General features: G+C 44.9%; 1 protein-coding gene across 1 annotated transcript in view; it reads right to left on the bottom strand.

Moving 5' to 3' along the window:
* The window catches only part of CCNQ (cyclin Q), a 44,069-nt gene that overhangs the window by 11,043 nt on the left and 10,632 nt on the right, over window positions 1–22,394 (bottom strand). Inside the window, exons 3-5 of the mRNA XM_073600162.1 lie at window positions 20,057–20,240; window positions 11,994–12,126; window positions 7,788–8,015 (exon numbers count right to left, since the gene is read on the bottom strand). Coding sequence (XP_073456263.1) covers window positions 7,788–8,015; window positions 11,994–12,126; window positions 20,057–20,240 — 545 coding nt within the window. The remainder of the gene's footprint in view (window positions 1–7,787; window positions 8,016–11,993; window positions 12,127–20,056; window positions 20,241–22,394) is intronic.

Here is a 22,394-nt window from a genome sequence, read left to right on the forward strand (position 1 = left end):
CTTGTGGCCTGATTGAATTGCAAATAGATTTGCACTGAGAGTCAATTAATATGTTAATCACCACCGACAGAGGGGGTTGCCTTTTGAATAGCTACAATGTTTGAAGGCAGTTTCAATGTTTTTTTTTTGACAGAATACAGATTCAATTTTTTTTTAATTTGTTACATTTTTTTTTCTCTCATTTTTATTCTTTATTTTTTTCTCTTAACGGTAATTTTTTTTTTGTTTACAAAAAAAAAAACAAAGGGGGAAGAAAGATTTTTAATTTTTTTTATTAATTCTTTTTTTTTAATGTTTACTATTTTTCTTTCTTTCCTATAGTACCTTTATTTTTATTTATTTATTTATTTTTTTATTTTTTTTATTGTGATTCTTGAGTTTGGTGTCACCAGGGTGAAATAAATGAATAAAATAAAGAAAAGAAAAAAAGAGGGGAGTAGGGGGAACATTAAATGGAGAACATTTAAAATGGTTAGAAATGTTGATATAGAATATTAAAGCTTCCCTATAGCATTTTGGGGATGGACCAAGTTCCAAAGTTTTTCTTCTCTCTTTCGACATTGGATAATTGTTATATAAATGTATGTGATTGTAGCTATTACCAAATATGACAGTAACAACTGGGTGTTAGCAACAGTCATGTGACTATTTTCTTGGTATATGTGACATACAACCCTCTCTACAGTTCTAATATTGGGCAGTCATCATATGTGGTCATGGATCAATTTTTTTTTTTTTTTGGTCAGTTTTCTTTTTGTGCCATAATCAAGTTCAAAGAGCATTGCGTGAATATCATATAGATATACTGGGACTGGTGAGACTCATAGTGATTGGCAAATAGCAGGGAGTATAGTACAATTGTACTTAAGAGTAATTTAGTTTGATTGTTCCTGAAGCCACTAGTGACTGATGACATCACACTTATCCGTATTCTGAAATCAAGTTATTTTTGTCTGCGTAGGCAACACTGCCTAATCTGCACGGAAAACTCTTAAGGTGATGACCTCTTCCGTAGCCTGCTAAAGGCAGGACTCATACAGTAGCTACACATGGTAGCCAAAGGTTTGGCACCAGCCAAGGTTGAATGGAACACAGTTCCAGTAAAAGGAGTTAGTGGTGAGTTGCGATGGCAACTAAACTCCCCGGAACACGTGAAGGGTCATACACGCACACGCAACGTGGTATTCCACAGAAGGTGGGGCAGAGGTACTTGCAGGCATATGACAATGGAGGAAGAAAGATGGGGGGATGAAAATCAGACACCTGGCTGAAGGGCGTAACCATTCAAATTGTTACACATGTCACTGGGAAAGGGGTCTCATTAGTATGTCGCAGTATATCTATGACAATTCTAATCAAAGGTCCTTACGGCTCAGACTTACCAGACAAGCATTCAGTTGAATGCATATGTTTTAAATGTACTTGTGTTTTTCTTTCTCTACCTTTGTCCACATTAATAAAGTATAATCTTAGAAAGCCAGGAAAAGCTGGTCCCCAGGCTATTATTGTATGCTGTATCCAATTGGAATCACCAGTGAAGGCCGTCCCAGAAGCAAGGGCAACAGGACCAGATTCGCCTTATGGACTTTCGTACTGCTATTATCGGACTATTGTTATTATTGGACTGTTGAGAACAAGGATCCTCATGTTGTTGTTTTTTTTTTTTTTTTGTTTTTTTTTTCCTTATTGTTTTGGTGCTGTTTCTCATGATTTCTATTTTGGACTTATGACATCCAGAACAAGTGATGACTACCAATACTGGGATCCAGAAGTGTGAACTGTAGAGATGGAGAGTTTAAAAGTTTTTTTTTCTTCTCAAAGAGTTTTATTTCATTTCAGAGGGTAAAGCCGAAAGTGCCAAATATTAAAGGAGATTGCACATAAACCATTATTCTAGGTGTGGCCGAGTCTCATATTCTCAACTGGCCACAAGGGGCCATCTGTTGCCTTATAAGTTTGTGTGAAATCTCCATTAATAACTGTAAAATATGGTAATAATGAATATATTTCAAAAAGGGTTTCATTTAAGTTTTTGCTAAGAGCAAAGGCCCAAGGCCCAAGGCTTGTATATGCAAACAAGGGAGAGCCAATTCCATTGTTCTACACCTACTCCTTTGAAAGAGTGCCATGCTGGGATATGCAATGGACCTAACTTCCTGGGGAAATACAATTGACACACTTGGCCAACATAGTCACAAGGATTTGCATGAAAGGGGGCCGACTTATGGAGTAAGCCCTCCAATCATGATCCAAGCTAGGCCAACCAATGAGACATCAGCTTGGTTTGATATACTCAGAGGCAAGGGGGAGCTAGGGGCTCTCTCTCTCTGATGACCAGCAAGCTGAAAGGAGCTTTGGTAAGGATGGGTAATTATGGGAAAGGAATGCCCTTTTACTTGTAACTAAATATGTGTGTAGATTACTGTATTGAGGAATATACCCTGTATTCCTTAATGTAAATACTTTATTTCAACCTAATATTTTCTTCCTTGGTGTAAGGCGATAGACAGATGATTGTGTATTAGCTAGACTTCCAACTGCTTCCTAATAAATGTTGTTATATTTTAAGCTTTCACTCTTCGTCAAAAAGAACTCTTATTTAACCCACCTCATATCTATGAGATATGAAAAATCTTAAATATAGATTTTTCAGGGTAACACACTCAAATGTTTAACTTAATCTTACCCCCTTCAGTTAATTGCATAGATGTTCAAATGCCGCACGAAGAATTTATCGCTGTAATTACCTTTATATTGTACTTTATTGTGGCACTTCCTGTCTCTCCTCCCATGGGAGTAGGCGTGTTTATTGCCTTTCCCCGGCACCGCACTGTCTCCTGGGAGCTTAGTGTCAGGCTTCCCAAGATTCAGTGCGGGAACAATGATCATGCGTGTGAACAAGCTGTGAATGAACAGCATTCACCGCATCCAGGAAATCAATGCTTGTGGGCTTCACATGCCCACAAGCAAGATGGAAACAGCCAGCATCACACTTTTTAAGTTATTCTTCAGTACGAAAACAGACAGAGGTGGAAATATTACACCCAAACTGTGAGTATTATTTTGGGGTTAGCAAAGTGTCTCAATGACCTAAAAAAAAAAAAAAAAAAAAAAAAAGAAGGATTGGTCGCCGGACTCCCGCTTTAACGTGAATAACACCACCAAGTTTACTATATGGACCCCTTATATACTTGTACATGTTGATCATATCTCCCCTTAAACTCCTCTTCTCCAGAGACAATAAATTCACTTCCTCTAATCTTTCCTCATAGCTGAGCTCCTCCATGCCTCTTGGTTGCTCTTCTCTACACTTTCTCCAGTTCCCCGATATCCTTTTTGAGAATTGTTGCCCAAAACTGAACTGCATATTCCAGATGAGGTCTTACTAATGAAAATGATCTCTCTCTCTCTGGAGTCCAAACCTCCCTTAATACAAGAAAGGACTTTGCTCGCTTTGGAAACCATAGTTTGGCATTGCATGTTATTATTGAGCTTATGATCTATCAATATCCCCAGATCCTTCTCCACTATGGATTCCCCCAGTTGTATCCCCCCTAGTATGTATGGTGCATGCATATTCTTAGCCCCCAAGTGTATAACTTTACATTTATCAACATTAAACCTCATCTGCCACTTAGTTAACAATTAAACAGCATTGAGGTCAGCTTGTAAACTGGAGACATCATGTAAGGACGTTATTCTACTGCATAGCTTGGTGTCATCTGCAAAGTCAGAAATTTTACTTTTAATCCCAGACCATATATCATTTATAAAGCTATTAAAAAGTAAAGGTCCCAGCACTGAACCTTGGGGTACACCACTGATAACCTTAGACCATTCAGAGTAAGAGTTATTAACCACTACTCTCTGAATTCTGTCTTCTGCCTGTAGACCATGGGTCTTCAAACTATGGTCCTCCAGTTGTTCAGGAAGTACAATTCCCATCATGCCTAGTCATGTCTGTGAATGTCAGAGTTTTACAATGCCTCATGGGATGTTTAGTTCTGCAACAGCTGGAGGGCCGTAGTATGAAGATCCCTGCTGTAGACTTTACCTTACACATGAGCCGTGTGTGGGGAACTATGTCAAATTCTTTTGCAAAATCCAAGTATACCACGTCCACAGCCACCCCTCTGTCCAAGGTTTTACTTCCCTCCTCATAAAAAGAAATCAGATTTGTTTAACAACTTCTGTCTTTCATGATTCCATGCTGTTTGTTGCTTAAAATAGTTTTTTCCAGCAAGAACTCATCTATGTGGTCTTTTATTAAACTCTCCAGTACCTTCCCAACTATGGAAGTTAAACTAACAGGCCTATAGTTACTTGGTAAAGACTTTGATCCCTTTTTTTCTTTTGTTAGAAGTAGATCTAACTATTGACTTTCGTTGAACGTGATTTTGGAAAGTTGTCATTCAATCATCAGCTACAGTGTTGATCAGTTGTCAGGGCTGTGCTCAGCCCTTCCTTCTCTGAGCTGGCTGCTCAGCTGTTGGCTAATTGCCAGCTTCTATCTCTCCACAGTTACTCAGCTGTTGATGATATCCTGCTCGTCAGTCCTGCCTACTTAAGCCGTCCAGTCCAGAGGATATCTGCCTTCGCCTTGGTTAACATCACAATCCTGTTCAAGACTTTCTTTGCTGACATCCCTTCTGGCTCCAGATCTTGCTTGCTGTTCCACTACATTGATCCCTGACTTCTGGCTTGGCTGACTATTCGTTCCGGTTGCTGAACTTTGGCTATGTTTTGACTATGTTTGTTCTTTTTACTTTTATTATTAAACAAGTGTGATTTAACTGTACTTCTGTCTCGGCCTGATTTAATGGTTTCTGACATCAGTGCATTCTGACAGAAGAGGAATCCCCGTTCTCAGAATACGAGGGGGTGCTGATAAGTATTGAGGCTTACCCAGAAAAAATTGAGCGAGAAGCCCGTAAATTTGCAGGGTGTATTGGCAAATTTGTCTATATTCAATGGTGCAAAAATCAACCACCTATGATTTTAAATTATCTTTTTCTTTTTCAGGTCGAAAATGAACATGGCAGCGCCTCCAGAAAAATTCAATGTGGAAGAGCCTAGGACCATAACCAAGTTCTTGTTTCTCCGAGGGAAACGTGCAAAGCAGATCTATGATGCAATGTCACAAACAGTGGGTGACAGTGGCCCTTCATATGCAACAGTTAAAAGGTTGGGTTGTCCATTTTAAAACTGGCCATTTCGGCGTTGAAAGTGAGAAACAAAGGCCTGTTTCTGTCTCTGTGCCTGCAAAAGTTTTGGGATCTGCTTTGCTCCAAGCTTTCTCATTTCCAAGTCATTGTGGATAATGGCACCGGCTCTCTCACGTGATATTCCCAAATATGTAGCAATATTTTTGGGTTGATAGTCGGCAGTCCTCCATGATAAGGTCATTGATGGCTTTTACATTTGCAGGCGCAGAGACAGAAACAGGCCTTCGACTGAGTTACAATTGGCAACCCAATGTTTTAACTGTTGCATATGAAGGGCCAACCGCGTTGGTTGTCAATTTTAAAAGTGTCCATTTCAGTGTTGAAAGTGAGAAACCCTTTGGAAGGCTTGTTTCTGTCTCTGTTTCCGCAAATGTGAAAGCCATCAATGAGATGATCATTGAAAACCGCCGAATATCAACCCAAAAGTATTGCTACATATCTGGGAATATGACGTGAGAGAGTTGGTCCCATTATCCACCACGACTTGGAAATGAGAAAGCTTGGAGCAAAGCGGATCCCAAAACCTTTGACTTTTGCAGGCACAGAGACAGAAACAGGCCTTCCACTGGGTTTCTCACTTTCAACACCGAAATGGCCAGTTTTAAAATGGACAACCCAACATTTTAACTGTTGCATATGAAGGGCCACTGTCACCAAAAGTTTGTGACATTTCATCATGGATCTGCTTTGCACCTTTTTTATCTTGGAGAAACAAGAACTTGACTATGGTCTTAGGCTCTTCCACATTGACTTTTTCTGGAGGTGCTGCCGTGTTCACTTTGTACCTAAAAAAGAAAGATAAGTTAAAAATCATAGGTAGTTGATTTTTGCACCATTGAATATAGACAAATTGGCCAGTACACCCTGCAATTTACAGCTTGCTAGATCAATTATTTCTGGGTAAGGTTCAGCAATCCCTCGTACAATAGCACAACGGGGAGGATTCCTTCACCCACCTTGATTGTGTAGATGTGGGAATCCATTTGTTTTGTTTTTTTCCGATCAGCCCTGTGGTTCAAAAAAATAAATCATCTATGGCCAGCCTTACCATATCCTCCGCTCCTGCTGGCTCCACGGCACTGCTAGACCGGTCCCCGCAGCCTCATCTCCACTACGCTCCGGCAGTCACAGGTCCTCTGACATTATCAAGACAGAGGTAGGACCCACAGCCCTACACTGGCCATGAGGATGCCAAGGGACAATCCACTGCAGGAGCATAGGGGAGAAGAGGAGAGCACAGGCTTCCAGGGGGAGAAGAGGATCAGGTAAGTAAAAACTGCTTTATCTGGTACCCTACACCTAAAAGGGTCATTTACCTCTTGCAGTGCAGAGACAGCCCCACTGCAAGGGAGGATGTTATTTTTGCACTGGAGATCGTCTTTAACTACTTGACCTCCGGGAGATTTCATGACCAGGCCATTTTTTGAGATACGGCGCTGGGTTACTTTAACTGACAATTGCGCGGTCGTGCGACGTTGTACCCAAATAAAATTGATGTCCTTTTTTTCCCACAAATAGAGCTTTCTTATGGTGGTATTTAATCACCTTTACGGTTTTTATTTTTCCGACAATTTTGAAAAAAAACTAAATATTTTTTACATTCTGCTATAAAACACATTCAATAAAAAAAAAAAAAGAAAAATAGAATTTCTAGGCCAATATGTATTCTGCTACATGTTTTTGATTAAAAAAATCCCAATAAGCATATATTGATTGGTTTATGCAAACTTTATAGCGTTTACAAACTATGGGATAGATTTATGGAATTTTTATTTTTTATACAGTATTACTATTATATAGTAATGACTTCGATCAGTGACTTATAGCGGGACTGCGATATTGCAACGGACAATAACTGACACTTTGGCACTTTGTGGGAACCAGTGACACTAATACAGTGATCAGCGCTAAAACTATGCACTGTCACTGTACTAATGACACTTGCTGAAAAGGGGTTAAACATCTAGGGTGATAAAAGGGTTAAATGTGTGCCTAGCCAGTGTTTAAGTTTACTATATGTGCTGCTTTTACTAGGGGAAGAGATGGATTCAAGTCCCTGTTTGCAAAAACAAAGAATCCATTCCTGCAACCCATACCTATATATATATATATATATATATATATATATATATATATATATATATATATATATATATATATATATATATATATATATATATATATATACACACACATATACATATACACACATACACACACATATAAATATACATACATATATACAGTGGAACCTCAGATTACGAGCATAATCCATTCCAGGAGAATGCTTGTAATCCAAAGCACTCGCATATCAAAGCAAGTTTCCCCATAGAAGTCAATGGAAACAAAGATAATTTGTTCTGCACTGACTTCTATTGCATGCAATACCGCATGTGGCCAGAGGTGGGAGCGGCCCCGGAGAGCCTCGGAAATACTCAGGGACAGCTTGGCTGAACTTGGAAAGCCTCGGAAACACTCAGGAACGGAGTATACCCGAGTGCTTCCGAGTGTCAGTTAACAGCACCCTGCAATTATAAGTGACCAGTCAGCAGAGGTACCTACCTTCCACCACTGGTTCTCAGCACTGTCGTTCCCTTGGACTTCCACTCCGTAGCACTGCAGAGCGAAGTATATTACCGCTACAGCGATATGCTGGGCCTCGTAGCGCAGACAAATGTCTCCATGGTAGCTGTCTCTGAGAAGAGACCAGGAAGCTGTAGCAATGGGGTTGCGCTCCCAGCTGTGCCGATTCATCCAGTTCTTTACCGAAACCAGGTAATGCAGCAAATACTGAAAGTGAAATGATATGACATTAGTAACTCTCCACATGATACGCTTCAGCTTTAACCACTTGAGCTCTGGAAGGTTTTACCCCCTTCCGAGACAGGATTGTATGTAGGTACAGATGTAGGGAAGGGTACAGACAAATGTCTGCAGCATTGAAGGTCCCAAAGGGCACAGTGGCCTCCATCATCCATAAATGGAAGTTTGGAACCACCAGGACTCTTCCTAGAGCCCGGCCAAACTGAACGATTGGGGGAGAAGGGTCTTAGTCAGGGAGGTGACCAAGAACCCGATGGTCACTCTAACAGAGCTCCAGCGTTTCTCTGTGGAGAGAGGAGAACCTTCCAGAAGAACAACCATCTCTGCAGCTCTCCACAAATCAGGCCTGTATGGTAGAGTGGCCGGACGGAAGCCACTCCTCAGTAAAAAGCACATAACAGCCCGCCTGGAGTTTGCCAAAAGGCACCCGAAGGACTCTGACCATGAGAAACTAAATTCTCTGGTCTGATGAAAAAAGATTGAACTCTTTGGCCTGAATGGCAAGCGTCATGTCTGGAGGAAACCAGGCAACGCTCATCACCTGGCCAATACCATCCCTACAGTGAAGCATGGTGGTGGCAGCATCATGCTGTGGGGATGTTTTTTAGCGGCAGGTACTTGGAAACTAGTCAGGAGGGAAAGATGAATGGAGCAATGTACAGAGACATCCTTGATGAAAACCTGCTCCAGAGCGCTCTGGACCTCAGACTGGAGCAAAGGTTCATCCTCCAACAGGACAACGACCCTAAGCACACAGCCAAGATAACAAAGGATTGACTACGGGACAACTCTGTGAATGTCCTTGAGTGGCCCAGCCAGAGCCCAGACTTGAACTCGATTGAACATCTCTGGAGAGATCTGAAAATGGCTGTGCACCGACCCTCCCCATCCAACCTGATGGAGCTCGAGAGGTCCTGCAAAGAAGAACGGGAGAAACTGCCCAAAAATAGGAGTGCCAAACTTGTAGCATCATACTTTAAAAAGTATCAAGTATTGATCACCTTGTATAGTTGGACATCATTCACCATCAATGTGAAATCTATAATTACTCTGACTTTTTATAGAACCCAATAATTGTTATTTTATGAATAAACTTTCTATTATTATATAAAATGTATTCCTTGTAATTGTGGGCACCGTTATAATCCCAATCATTCTATTATTGCTATACTCAAAAAGACTTGAGGCTGTAATTGGTGCCAAAGGTGCTTCAACAAAGTACTGAACAAAGGGTGGGAATACTTATGTACATGGGATTTTTTTCATTTTTTATTTTTAAAAATTTGCAAAGATTTGAAACAAACTTCTTTCACTCTGTCATTATGGGGTATTGTTTGTAGAATTTTGAAGAAAAGAGTGAATTTAATCCATTTTGGAATAAGGCTGAAAATGTGGAAAAAGTGAAGCACTGTGAATACTTTCCAAATGCACTTTATGCACGGGGCGGTCTGCAAGTGGTTAACCACTTGACCACTGGGCACGTAAACCCCCTTCCTAACCAGACCAATTTTCAGCTTTCGGTGCCCTCACACTTTGAATGACAATTACTCAGTCATACAACACTGCACCCATATGAAATTTTTGTCCTTTTTTTCACACAAATAGAGCTTTCTTTTGGTGGTATTTATTCACCGCTGGGTCTTTTATTTTTTGCGCTATAAGGCTCCATGCACACCGGAGCTGATAAACTGCAGTTTATTGGAGTTTGGGCATTTTTTTAAAAGCCCATAAACTCCACTCTATGTTATCCTATGTGTCCATGCACAAATGGACGTTTTTTAGCTTTAATGAGCAGTGGAGTTTACGGGCTTTTTTCTGAACGCCAAAAATTCGCATTCAAAGTGCCGTTTTTCACAGCCAAAAAAACGCCAATAAACGCTCATAAACGTGCGTTAATTAGCGTTCGGCGTTCTATTTTTTCAATACATTGTGGGAGTTTGGAATGCATTGTGGGATTTTTGGAGTGTCCTCTGTGTATTTTTATTAAAAACGCCAATATAAACTCTAAAGCTAAAAAAAACGCTCATAAACGCTAGTACAAAACGCTGTTAAAAGCATGTTTTTCAACCAGAGTTTTCTGCCAGCAATCTGGCGTCCAGAAAAAGCTTTTTTGAGCTTCAGTGTGTATGGAGCCTAAATCAAAAAAGACTGAATATTGCAGAGTATTGGCAGAGTATTGCAGAGTATTGCAGGGTATTGCAGAGTATTGGCAGAATATTGGCAGAGTATTGGCAGAGTATTGGCAGAGTATTGGCAGATTATTGCAGGGTATTGCAGAGTATTGCAGAGTATTGGCAGATTATTGCAGGGTATTGCAGAGTATTGGCAGATTATTGCAGGGTATTGCAGAGTATTGGCAGATTATTGCAGGGTATTGGCAGAGTATTGCAGAGTATTTGCAGAGTATTGCAGGGTATTGCAGAGTAGTGCAGAGTATTGGCAGGTATTGCAGAGTACTGGCAAGTATTGGCGGGTATTGCAGAGTATTGGCAGAGAATAGAAGAGTATTGCAGGGTATTGCAGAGTATTGGCGGGTATTGGCAGAGTATTGGCGGGTATTGCAGAGTATTGCAGAGTACTGGCAGAGTATTGCAGAGTATTGGCAGAGTATTGGCGGGTAATGCAGAGTATTGCAGGGTATTGCAGAGTATTGGCAGAATATTGCAGGGTATTGGTGGGTATTGCAGAGTATTGGCAGAGAATGGCAGAGTATTGCAGGGTATTGCAGAGTATTGCAGGGTATTGCCAGAATATTGCAGGGTATTGGCAGAGTATTGCAGGGTATTGCAGAGTATTGGCAGAGTATTGGCGGGTATTGCAGGGTATTGCAGAGTATTGGCAGAGAATGGCAGAGTATTGCAGAGTATTGGCGGGTATTGCAGAGTATTGGCAGAGTATTGCAGGGTACTGCAGAGTATTGGCAGAGTACTGCACATTATTGCAGAGTACTGCACATTATTGCAGAGTATTGTACATTATTGCAGAGTACTGCAGAGTATTGCACATTATGGGCACAGAGCAGCGCTGTGGGCACCACAGATCCAGTCCACAGCGCTGCTAAAAACGCCCTCCCCCCCTCTCCCCTCGCACTGTACAGATCGGTACAGAGAGGGGAGGGAGGAACTGGCGTCATGTCATGTTTGTCATTTGACGGAGCGATCACGTGGTAAACGGCCGCTACAAGCGGGCATTTACCGCGATCCGTGATGCGCTGGGTCTTCTGGACCCGGCGGTCACGGATGTTTGCGGGCACGCGAGAGCAACATTCTGGGAGGACGTCCATGGACGCCCACCCAGAATAAGCCAACTGTGCTGTAGCCGTCTTTCGGCTGTGGCCCGGTCGGCGAGTGATTAAACTACAAATCAGCCCTAAGTAAATGAATTCAGCTCGCATATAATTACTGGGGCCACTACCAAAGATTTAGGTGCAAGTTAAATGGTGAAGTAGGGCCAAAGCTATTTTGGATGTACTGTAGGTCACAGGAGTGTCAGTTCGTTCTGCACTCCCGTGACCCGTACCAGCTCTATTTGTGGGGAGAAAAATAAGGATCCAATTTTATTTGGGTACAGTGTCACATGACCTTGCAATTGTCAGTTAAAGTAACGCAGCAAAAAATTGCCTGGACGTGGAGGGGGGGGGGGTAAATCTTCCGGAGGTAAAGTGGTTAAATACACAATTAAGCTGCACATTTTTTTTTTTTGCCATCCACATTTCGGTATGCATGTCTATTCTATTATACAGACAGAAAGGACTGACAATGTATGCCGGGTCCCATGCTGAGAATGAAGCACGACAGAGATAAACTTCACTCCATGGGTATCCTTGGAACATTCTGTACTCATTTACCTAATGACGGGTAGTCATAGTGTTATCGTTACGGGAGTCTTGCCAAGTCATGCTTCCATTATGCCGCTGCACATAACATGCTGTTTTCAATCACTCACTTTGTGCGGATGGTTAAAGGAGACCCGAAAATGTAGCAGCCTCAGCACCAGCAATTCACACTGCACAATGCTGTCCCGGAGCTCCCAGAACTTGGAGTCTACTTCTAGCGGATCGCTCCCCGGATTCAGATACCTGTTCAAGACACACACACAAAAAAAAAAAAAAAAGGACCATCAAACTGTCACTTCAGTCTACACTGCTCTACAATTTTACAAAATTTAGATAGATTTACAGTGGGTTTAGAAAAGAATTCCCCCCCCCCCCCTTTACAATAATCACATTTTGTTGCTTTGCAGCCTGAAATGAAGACAGGAACAGTTTCTGTTTTATCCAGCTGTATTTACTAGAGCAACTTATAACATCCAAGTGAAAGATATGATACCAACATGTCAGAAAAAAAAACAAAAAGAATTCAAAAACAGAATTACAGAGTTGGAAAAAGGATCCCCCCCCCCCCACGTCAGAATTTTGTTGAACCACCTTTTGATTTAATTCCAGACTTTAGTCTGTTGGGATTTGTCACTACTAACTTTGCACATCTAGACTCTGCAATATTTGCCCGCTCTTCTTTGCAGAACTGCTCAAGTTCAGTTAAATCTGATGGTGAACGTTTGTGGACTGCAGTCTTCAAGTCATTCCATAGATTTTTCAAGGGATTGAAGTCTGGGCTCTGACTAGGCCATGCAAGGACATTCAACTTTTTCTCCTTCAACCGCTGTATGGTCAATTTTGTTGTGTGCTTTGGGTCATTGTCATGTTGGTGTCAGGGCTGGACTCAGCCCTTCCTTCTCTGAGCTGGCCGCTCAGCTGTCGGCTAATTGTCAGCTCCTATCTCTCCACAGTGACTCACCTGTTGATGATATCCTGCTCGTCAGTCCTGCCTACTTAAGCCGTCCAGCCCAGATGATCTCTGCCTTCGCCTTGGTCGCATCTCTAGAGACGCTCTCCTGTGTTCCTGTTAAAGACTTGCTTGGCTGAGATAACGGTCTGTATTTCTCAGCATTGAGGACACCATTGATCCTGACCAAATCTCCAACTCCATTTGCAGAAATGCAGCCCAAAACTTGCAAGGAACCTCCACCATGCTTCACAGTTAGCTGCAGACACTCATTGTACCGCTCTCCGGCCCTTCACCAACAAACTGCCTCCTGCTAGAGCCAAATATTTAACATTTTGACTCATCGGTCCAGAGCACCTGCTGCTATTTTTCTGCTCCCCAGTTCCTATGTTTTCCTGCATAGTTTAGCCTTGTTGCCACGTTGGAGGTATGGCTTTCTGGTCGCAATTCTTCTATGAAGACTTCTTCTGTGCTGATGGCACTGTTGGATACCTTCCGATGTCAAAGGGAAGTTAGCATGATGTGTTTTTTCTCTGTTGCATTAGGTTTCCTTGGCTGACCACTGCGTCTACGTTCCTCAACATTGCCTATTTCTTTGTGCTTCTTCAAAAGAGCTGGAACAGCACATCTTGAAACCCCAATCTGCTTTGAAGTCTTTGCCTGGGAGAGACCTTGCTGATGCAGTAAATCTACCTTGTGTCTTGTTGCTGTGCACAGTCTTGACATGGTGTATGACCTGTGACATGAAACCTTCCCTCTCAAAATCTCATCTTAGTAGCAGAGTTTGGCTGTTCCTCACCCAGTATTAAGCCTTCTGCACAGCTGCTTCTGTTTCAGTTATAGAGGAAGTAAACCCCGATGGGTTTTACTTCCTCTTTTTTCCCCTGCTTTCCCCTGCAAAGTAAAAGCATAATGGGCTAGTATGGATCCTATTATGTCGCATTTACCTGCAATCGAAGCCCGCGTTGTTTCCGCTGATGGCCGCATCCATCTTCGCCCCTCTTCCCTCTGGGGTAACGGGAGCCGTTATTGAATGACCGAATGACTTGTATAGCGCTGCAAATGCGAACTGAATCACCCCAAGGCGCTTGGTCCATCCCGTGTAGTCCAGCTTGTTGGAAGAGGTAGGTCTTGAGTTTTTTCCTGAAGGTCTGATGGTTTTCTTCCATACGGATGTAGCTGTGGCCCTTGGGACTGCGAATCTTCGTTCTCCCTCTGATTTGTAGCGGGATTTCGGAATGTGGAGGAGGTTTTGGTTGGTTGATCGAAGACTGCGATTAGGTAAGTAGCATTTTATTTTTAGTCATAGCACTTGCTAGTGAAAAAAAACTGCACAGGGGGCCATTTATTCACAGCGCATGCGCCGATGACGTTGGTGCAAGTGTATATGGTAAATAGAACCTTTAAAGAGGAAGTAAACCCTGATGGGTTTTACTTCCTCTTTTTGCATTGCATACTAGCCCATTATGTTGCACTTACCTGCAAACGGAGTCTGAGATGTCCCCGCTGATGGCCGCATCCATCTTCGCCCCTCTTCCTTCCGGGCTCTGTGAATCGCCGGAGTTGCGCGACGTCAACGGTCTTGGCACGAGCCCCTTAGATACGGTAAGATCGCCGAAGATGTTGGCGCAAGTGTATATGGTAAATATCTCCTAAACTGTGCAGGTTTATGAAATATTTACAGTACCTACAGGTAAGCCTTATTATAGGCTTACCTATAGGTACAAGTGGTGTAACTAACTTTACAACCACTTTATTGACTGTGTTTCAACCTACATATGAAATTAATGATCATTAGCCCATGCTTGGTACAGTGGAACCTCGGATTACGAGCATAATCAGTTCCAGGAGAATGCACGTAATCCAAAGTACTCGCATATCAAAGTGAGTTTCCACACTGAAGTCAATGGAAACGAAAATAATTCAAAAATAATTAATTCCGCATTTACTTCAATGGCATGCAATACCGCATGCGGCTAGAGGGGCGCCGGAGAGCCTCGGAAACAGCCGGAAAGGCCCGAGGACACCTTGGCAAACCTTGGAAAGACTCCGTTCCCGAGGTTTGCTGAGGTCAGCCGAGCTGTCCCCAGACCTTTCCGTGCATTTCCGAGCGGCGCCACTTGGCTCCGACGCCCCCCCCCCCCCCCCCCCACCACCTCAGTACTGCACATGCTTTGGCCTGAATCATGCTCGTTTTGCAATCTGAGGTTAACCAGGTTACTCGCAATCTGAGGTTCCGCTGTACAATTGTTTCAATAAGTAATGCACTCACCCGCCATGGCCTGTATGCAGGGCCATCTTTAATTTTGATTGGGCCCTGGGCAAACATTTTCTTGGGGCCCCCCCTCCATTCTGAGACATACAAAAAATAGCAGGTAGACTCAAAATCAGTTTACTGCAGCAGATCAGGCAGCGATTGCAATTGTTTGCCAGAGGTTACAGCCTATCATTACTGCTCAATGGCTGGTTTCTAGAGGTTACAACACATAATTTCTGCTTGCTGATTGGTTGCTAGAGGTTAATGTACATTATTAGCGCTCACTAAATGGTTGCTAGGGGTTACAGCACATCATTAGCATTTACTGATTGGTTGCTAGAGATTAAAGCAGATCACTACTTGTTTGCTGACTGGTTGCTAGAGGTTCATGCACATCATTACCTCTCACTGAGCAGTGGAGCAATCCCAAATAATTGAGCAAGTAAAGGAGCACATTAATACACATACTACAGGAGACAATCAGAGACTGCGGACATACTGCAGGAGACAATCAGAGACTGCGGACATACTGCAGGAGATTACCAGAGACTGCGGACATACTGCAGGAGACAATCAGAGACTGCGGACATACTGCAGGAGACACACAGAGGCTGCGGACATACTGCAGGAGACAGAGACTGCGGACATACTGCAGGAGACAATTAGAGACTGCGGAAATACTGCAGGAGAAAATCAGAGACTGCGGACATACTGCAGGAGACAATCAGAGACTGCGGACATACTGCAGGAGACAATCAGAGACTGCGGACATACTGCAGGAGACACACAGAGGCTGCGGACATACTGCAGGAGACAATCAGAGACTGCGGACATACTGCAGGAGCCAATTAGAGACTGCGGAAATACTGCAGGAGCCAATCAGAGACTGTGGAAATACTGCAGGAGCCAATCAGAGACTGCGGAAATACTGCAGGAGACAATCAGAGACTGCGGAAATACTGCAGGAGACAATCAGAGACTGCGGAAATACTGCAGGAGACAATCAGAGACTGCAGAAATACTGCAGGAGACACTCAGAGACTGCGGACATACTGCAGGAGACAATCAGAGACTGCGGAAATACTGCAGGAGACACTCAGAGACTGCGGACATACTGCAGGAGATTAACAGAGACTGCGGACAAAACGCAGGAGACAATCAGAGACTGCGGACATACTGCAGGAGATTACCAGAGACTGCGGACATACTGCAGGAGATTACCAGAGACTGCGGACATACTGCAGGAGACAATTAGAGACTATGTTCATACTGCAGGAGACAGAGACTGCGGACATACTGCAGGAGACAATTAGAGACTGCGGAAATACTGCAGGAGAAAATCAGAGACTGCGGACATACTGCAGGAGACAATCAGAGACTGCGGACATACTGCAGGAGACAATCAGAGACTGCGGACATACTGCAGGAGACACTCAGAGACTGCGGACATACTGCAGGAGATTAACAGAGACTGCGGACATAATGCAGGAGACAATCAGAGACTGCGGACATACTGCAGGAGACACTCAGAGACTGCGGACATACTGCAGGAGATTACCAGAGACTGCGGACATACTGCAGGAGATTACCAGAGACTGCGGAAATACTGCAGGAGACAATCAGAGACTGCGGACATACTGCAGGAGACAATCAGAGACTGCGGAAATACTGCAGGAGACAATCAGAAACTGCGGACATACTGCAGGAGACAATCAGAGACTGCGGAAATACTGCAGGAGACACTCAGAGACTGCGGACATACTGCAGGAGATTAACAGAGACTGCGGACATACTGCAGGAGACAATCAGAGACTGCGGACATACTGCAGGAGACAATCAGAGACTGCGGACATACTGCAGGAGATTACCAGACACTGCGGACATACTGCAGGAGACAATTAGAGACTGCGGAAATACTGCAGGAGAAAATCAGAGACTGCGGACATACTGCAGGAGACAATCAGAGACTGCGGACATACTGCAGGAGACAATCAGAGACTGCGGACATACTGCAGGAGACACTCAGAGACTGCGGACATACTGCAGGAGATTACCAGAGACTGCGGACATACGGCAGGAGACAATCAGAGACTGCGGACATACGGCAAGAGACAATCAGAGACTGCGGACATACTGCAGGAGACACTCAGAGGCTGCGGACATACTGCAGGAGACAATCAGAGACTGCGGACATACTGCAGGAGATTACCAGAGACTGCAGACATACTGCAGGAGACAATCAGAGACTGCGGACATACTGCAGGAGACAATCAGAAACTGCGGAAATACTGCAGGAGACAATCAGAGACTGCGGAAATACTGCAGGAGACAATCAGAGACTGCGGAAATACTGCAGGAGACAATCAGAGACTGCGGACATACTGCAGGAGACAATCAGAGACTGCGGACATACTGCAGGAGATTACCAGAGACTGCAGACATACTGCAGGAGACAATCAGAGACTGCGGACATACTGCAGGAGACAGAGACTGCGGACATACTGCAGGAGACAGAGACTGCGGACATACTGCAGGAGATTACCAGAGACTGCGGACATACTGCAGGAGATTACCAGAGACTGCGGACATACTGCAGGAGATTACCAGAGACTGCGGACATACGGCAGGAGACAATCAGAGACTGCGGACATACTGCAGGAGATTACCAGAGACTGCGGACATACTGCAGGAAATTACCAGAGACTACGGACATACTGCAGGAGATTACCAGAGACTACGGACATACTGCAGGAGATTACCAGAGACTGCGGACATACTGCAGGAGACAATCAGAGACTGCGGACATACTGCAGGAGATAATCAGAGACTGCGGACATACTGCAGGAGATTACCAGAGACTGCGAACATACGGCAGGAGACAATCAGAGACTGCGGACATACTGCAGGAGACACTCAGAGACTGCGGAAATACTGCAGGAGACAATCAGAGACTGCGGACATACTGCAGGAGATTACCAGAGACTGCAGACATACTGCAGGAGACAATCAGAGACTGCGGACATACTGCAGGAGACAATCAGAAACTGCGGAAATACTGCAGGAGACAATCAGAGACTGCGGAAATACTGCAGGAGACAATCAGAGACTGCGGAAATACTGCAGGAGACAATCAGAGACTGCGGACATACTGCAGGAGACAATCAGAGACTGCGGACATACTGCAGGAGATTACCAGAGACTGCAGACATACTGCAGGAGATTACCAGAGACTGCAGACATACTGCAGGAGATTACCAGAGACTACGGACATACTGCAGGAGATTACCAGAGACTGCGGACATACTGCAGGAGATTACCAGAGACTGCGGACATACTGCAGGAGATTACCAGAGACTGCGGACATACTGCAGGAGACAATCAGAGACTGCGGACATACTGCAGGAGACACTCAGAGGCTGCAGACATTATACAGGTGATGGTCAGAGAACTTTCAGCAATGCACAGCTTTACAGTTAAATAACACAGCTCAGGGTTTAAACAGTCAGGCATTTTATGGTTGTAAGGACATACCTGGCCAGCCAAACTTACTACATGCATTCAGGACTGTGGGCGGGGCTTCCACTCTCTGCTCTCACTAAAGCAGCTGGGAGCTCCACTGATGCTTTGTTGGGGGGCCCACATCACTCGTGAATGGTCGCCCCGATGACAGCTTTGCAGAGCGCACAGAGGACATGGGAGGATGTATTCCGCGCTAGCCAGCTGAGAGGGGCGGGGCCGGGAGCTCCACTGACGCTCTGACCCCGCCCACGTGCAGCCTATGTACTGGGAATAGAGCGCCTGTAGTGAGAGCCAGTGATCGGAGTGGGAGTGTCATTGGAGCTCCCGGCCCCGCCCCCGGACCTCTGTATTCACCAGCCAGTATAGAGGGGGCGGGGCCGGAAGCTCCACTGACACTCGCACTCCGATCACTGGTTCTCACTACAGAAGCTCTTTTCCGAGTACACAGGCTGCACGTGGGCGGGGTCAGAGCGTCAGTGGAGCTCCCGGCCCCGCCCCCTCACAGCTGGCTAGCGAGGAATACATCCTCCCGTCCTCTGTGCGCTCTGCAAAGCTGTCATCGGGGCCCCAATTCACCGCTAGCGCGGGCCCCCCAACAAAGATTGGGCCCTGGGCAAGTGCCCCGTTTGCCCTGCGCTAAAGACGGCCCTGCCTGTATGTACGCTCACCACGCAACACTCCATTGTTGAAGAAAAAGCATGTTGAAGAAGCTCATTTAAAGTTTGTGGCACAAACTTTGTGGTTAATCAGACCCCCGACTCTAAGGCTGGGTTCACATCGCAGCACGCTCCGGGTCACAGCAGGGGGTCCAGTGCATCTCCGTTCATCGTTTCCAGTCCGATTTCAGCCCAAATTTTGGGCTAAATTCGAACCTGAAATGGACCAGTAAACACACAGGACTCCTGTGCAATTTGCACCGGAGCCACTCTGGAGAGGTGTGAACCGGCTCCATAGAGAGCCGGTCACAATCTCCTGCTATGCGAATTGGATGCAGAGAAACCCACATTGAATTCGCAATAGTGTGAACCCGGCCTTGTCCTACAAAATCCCTGACTTGTGTGCAAGTGTACAAAGTGTGCAAGGACAAGAACTGATGCTGGTTTGAAGCCAACGGGCAGTCACACCAAATACTGATTTGATTTTGATTTTTCTTCTGTTTGCATTTTGTAAATTGATAAAAACATAACAATTAAAATATAGATTTATGAAAGCAATCTGAGGTTACAGCATTTCTTCACACCTGTCTAAAAATTTTGCACAGTACTGTACTTTACCTTCTCCCTGCCTGAAACAAAACCAATGCAAGAATAGGAATATAGCCAAGTGTCCGCCCCGCTCACACTACCCCAATTAAAGGAAAGGACCATGGCCCTCATCCACTTACTCCATTGGCATCAAGCATGTGAATACGCATAAAGAAACAACACGCCACACAAAGTAGTTCTCACCTATGACAAACATTGATGATGTCTCGTGTTCGAAGGTGCTGCTCCTCTACCTTTCCAGCCAGGTAAATGGCGGACATTGCCACGAGGTACGGGTCATACTCATCAAGCGTGCTCTCATGGAAAAACTTGTGATAGATTGTACAAGCCGTGGCTATTGGGATGGACTGCATTCCCAACTTAACACCTATGAAACAGATAATTAGTTCTGTGATATCCGTGATTTGTACAGAATCAGATATCCTAAGAGCCCTTTCACACTGGGGCGGTTTGCAGGCGCTATTGCGCTAATAATAGCGCCTGCAAACCGCCCCGAAAGTGCCGCTGCTGTGTATCCAGTGTGAAAGCCCCGAGGGCTTGCACACTGGAGCGATGCGCTGGCAGGACGGTAAAAAAAGTCCTGCTAGCAGCATCTTCGGAGCGGTGAAGGAGCGGTGTGTATACCGCTCCCTTACCGCTCCTGCCCATTGAAATCAATGGGACGGCGCGGCTATACCGCCGGCAAAGCGCCTCTGCGGAGGCGCTTTGCGGTGGTATTTAATCCTTTCTCGGCCACTAGCAGGGGGTAAAACCGCCCCGCTAGCGGCCGCATACCGACGGTAAAACGCCGCTAATAATAGCGTCGTTTTACCGCCGACGCCGCCCCCCGCCCCAGTGTGCAAGGGCTCTAATGGGTCAGGCTTAGGCCTGTTTCACACGGGCTTCAGCTTGTATAAGAAGTGTGAACAGCAAGCTTTGACAAAGCATTTGCAGAGCTTTCAGCTGGCTTTGTTGAAGCTTTTAAGCACTTAAATACCCGGGCACTTCCCCCCTTCCTGCCCAGGCCAATTTTCAGCTTTTAGCGCTGTCGCTTTTTAAATGACAATTGCACGGTCGTGGTACGCTACCCAAACAAATGCTTAACAAATAAAAAAAAGACCGAAATAAAAAAAAAAATTTAAAAAAAAAAGTTTTTCTTCATTTGTTATAAAATTTTGTAAATATGTAAGTTTTCTCCTTCACTGATGAGGCTGCACTGACAGGCACTGATAAGGTGGCACCAATAAGGTGGCACTGATATACAGCACTGATGGGCATTGGTAGGCGGCACTAATAGGTGGCACTGATGGGCACTAATAGGAGACACTGATGGGCACCGATAGGTGGTACTAATGGGCACTGATAGGCGGCACTGATGGGCATTGGTAGGCGGCACTAATAGGTGGCACTAATAGGAGACACTGATGGGCACTGATAGGTGGCACTAATGGGCACTGATAGGCGGCACTGATGGGCACCACTGTAAAGGAGGCACTGGCAGGCATTAGTGATGGGCACTGACTGGCATCATTTGTGGGCACTGTGTGGCATCCCTGTTGGCCATGGGTGGCATACCTAGTGGTCATCAGTGGTGGCAATCCTTGGTGGTCCTGGTGGCATCCCTGATGGTCCTATGTGGGCATCCTTGGGGAGGCTGCGCTGATAATCAACCCCACCTTCAGGAGAGAAGCCGATCGGCTCTCCTCTACTCGCGTCTGTCAGACGCGAGTGAGGAAAAGCCAATCAACGGCTCTTTCTATTTACATCGTGATCAGCTGTGATTGGACACGGCTGATCACGTGGTAAAGAGCCTCCGTCAGAGACTCCTTACCTAGATCGGAGTTGCGGTGTGACAGACTGACACGCCGCAAAAAACGATGGGCGCGCGCCAGCTTGTTATCCTGCTGGACGTCAAATGGCGCCCAGTCAGGATAACTGAACCACCGTCTATCATTTTGCTATAGGCCGGGCGGGAAGTGGTTAATGTACCATTCAGCTCCAGTTTGTAAATGTTGGAACATTAATCCTAATGGGAGTGCTGATTGCCACTTTAAGCAAGCTGCTAGTAGGCTTTAGTACTCCTTGAAGCCTGCTGAAAAGCTGCTCCCTTGCATAGGGGCTGCCCCTGCTTTTGCAACCCGCTAAACCTAAACAAGCAGGTAATCCTTGCAGTCCAGGGGAAGCCCCACTACAAGGGTTAACTGCTGATTTAGGTACAAGGTTTTACGAAAAAAAAAAAAAAAAAAAATCAGCAAATGGGACGGTACTTAATAATGCAAAGTGTCCCTTGAACTGATGGCTGCTGCATTCATTGAAATCCAAAGTCCTCCAACTCCTTCCTACCCCAGCAACAGTAATACTCTGGTATTGCCGGAGTAATAGAGCCTGAGGGATCGGTCATATGAATTCATCCAGAGTGCCGACTATGCCCAACCCTTCCGCCCCCCCTCCATTCACAGTAGCAAGGTTCTTGTACTATGGCCTCCATCAATAAAAAGTGCCGATGAATAAAAGGTCCACCTCCTCCATTCATAAATTCTTT

The sequence above is a fragment of the Aquarana catesbeiana genome, linkage group LG09 (genome assembly GCF_042186555.1).
Source record: "Aquarana catesbeiana isolate 2022-GZ linkage group LG09, ASM4218655v1, whole genome shotgun sequence".
In the NCBI taxonomy this organism is placed as follows: Eukaryota; Metazoa; Chordata; class Amphibia; order Anura; family Ranidae; genus Aquarana; species Aquarana catesbeiana.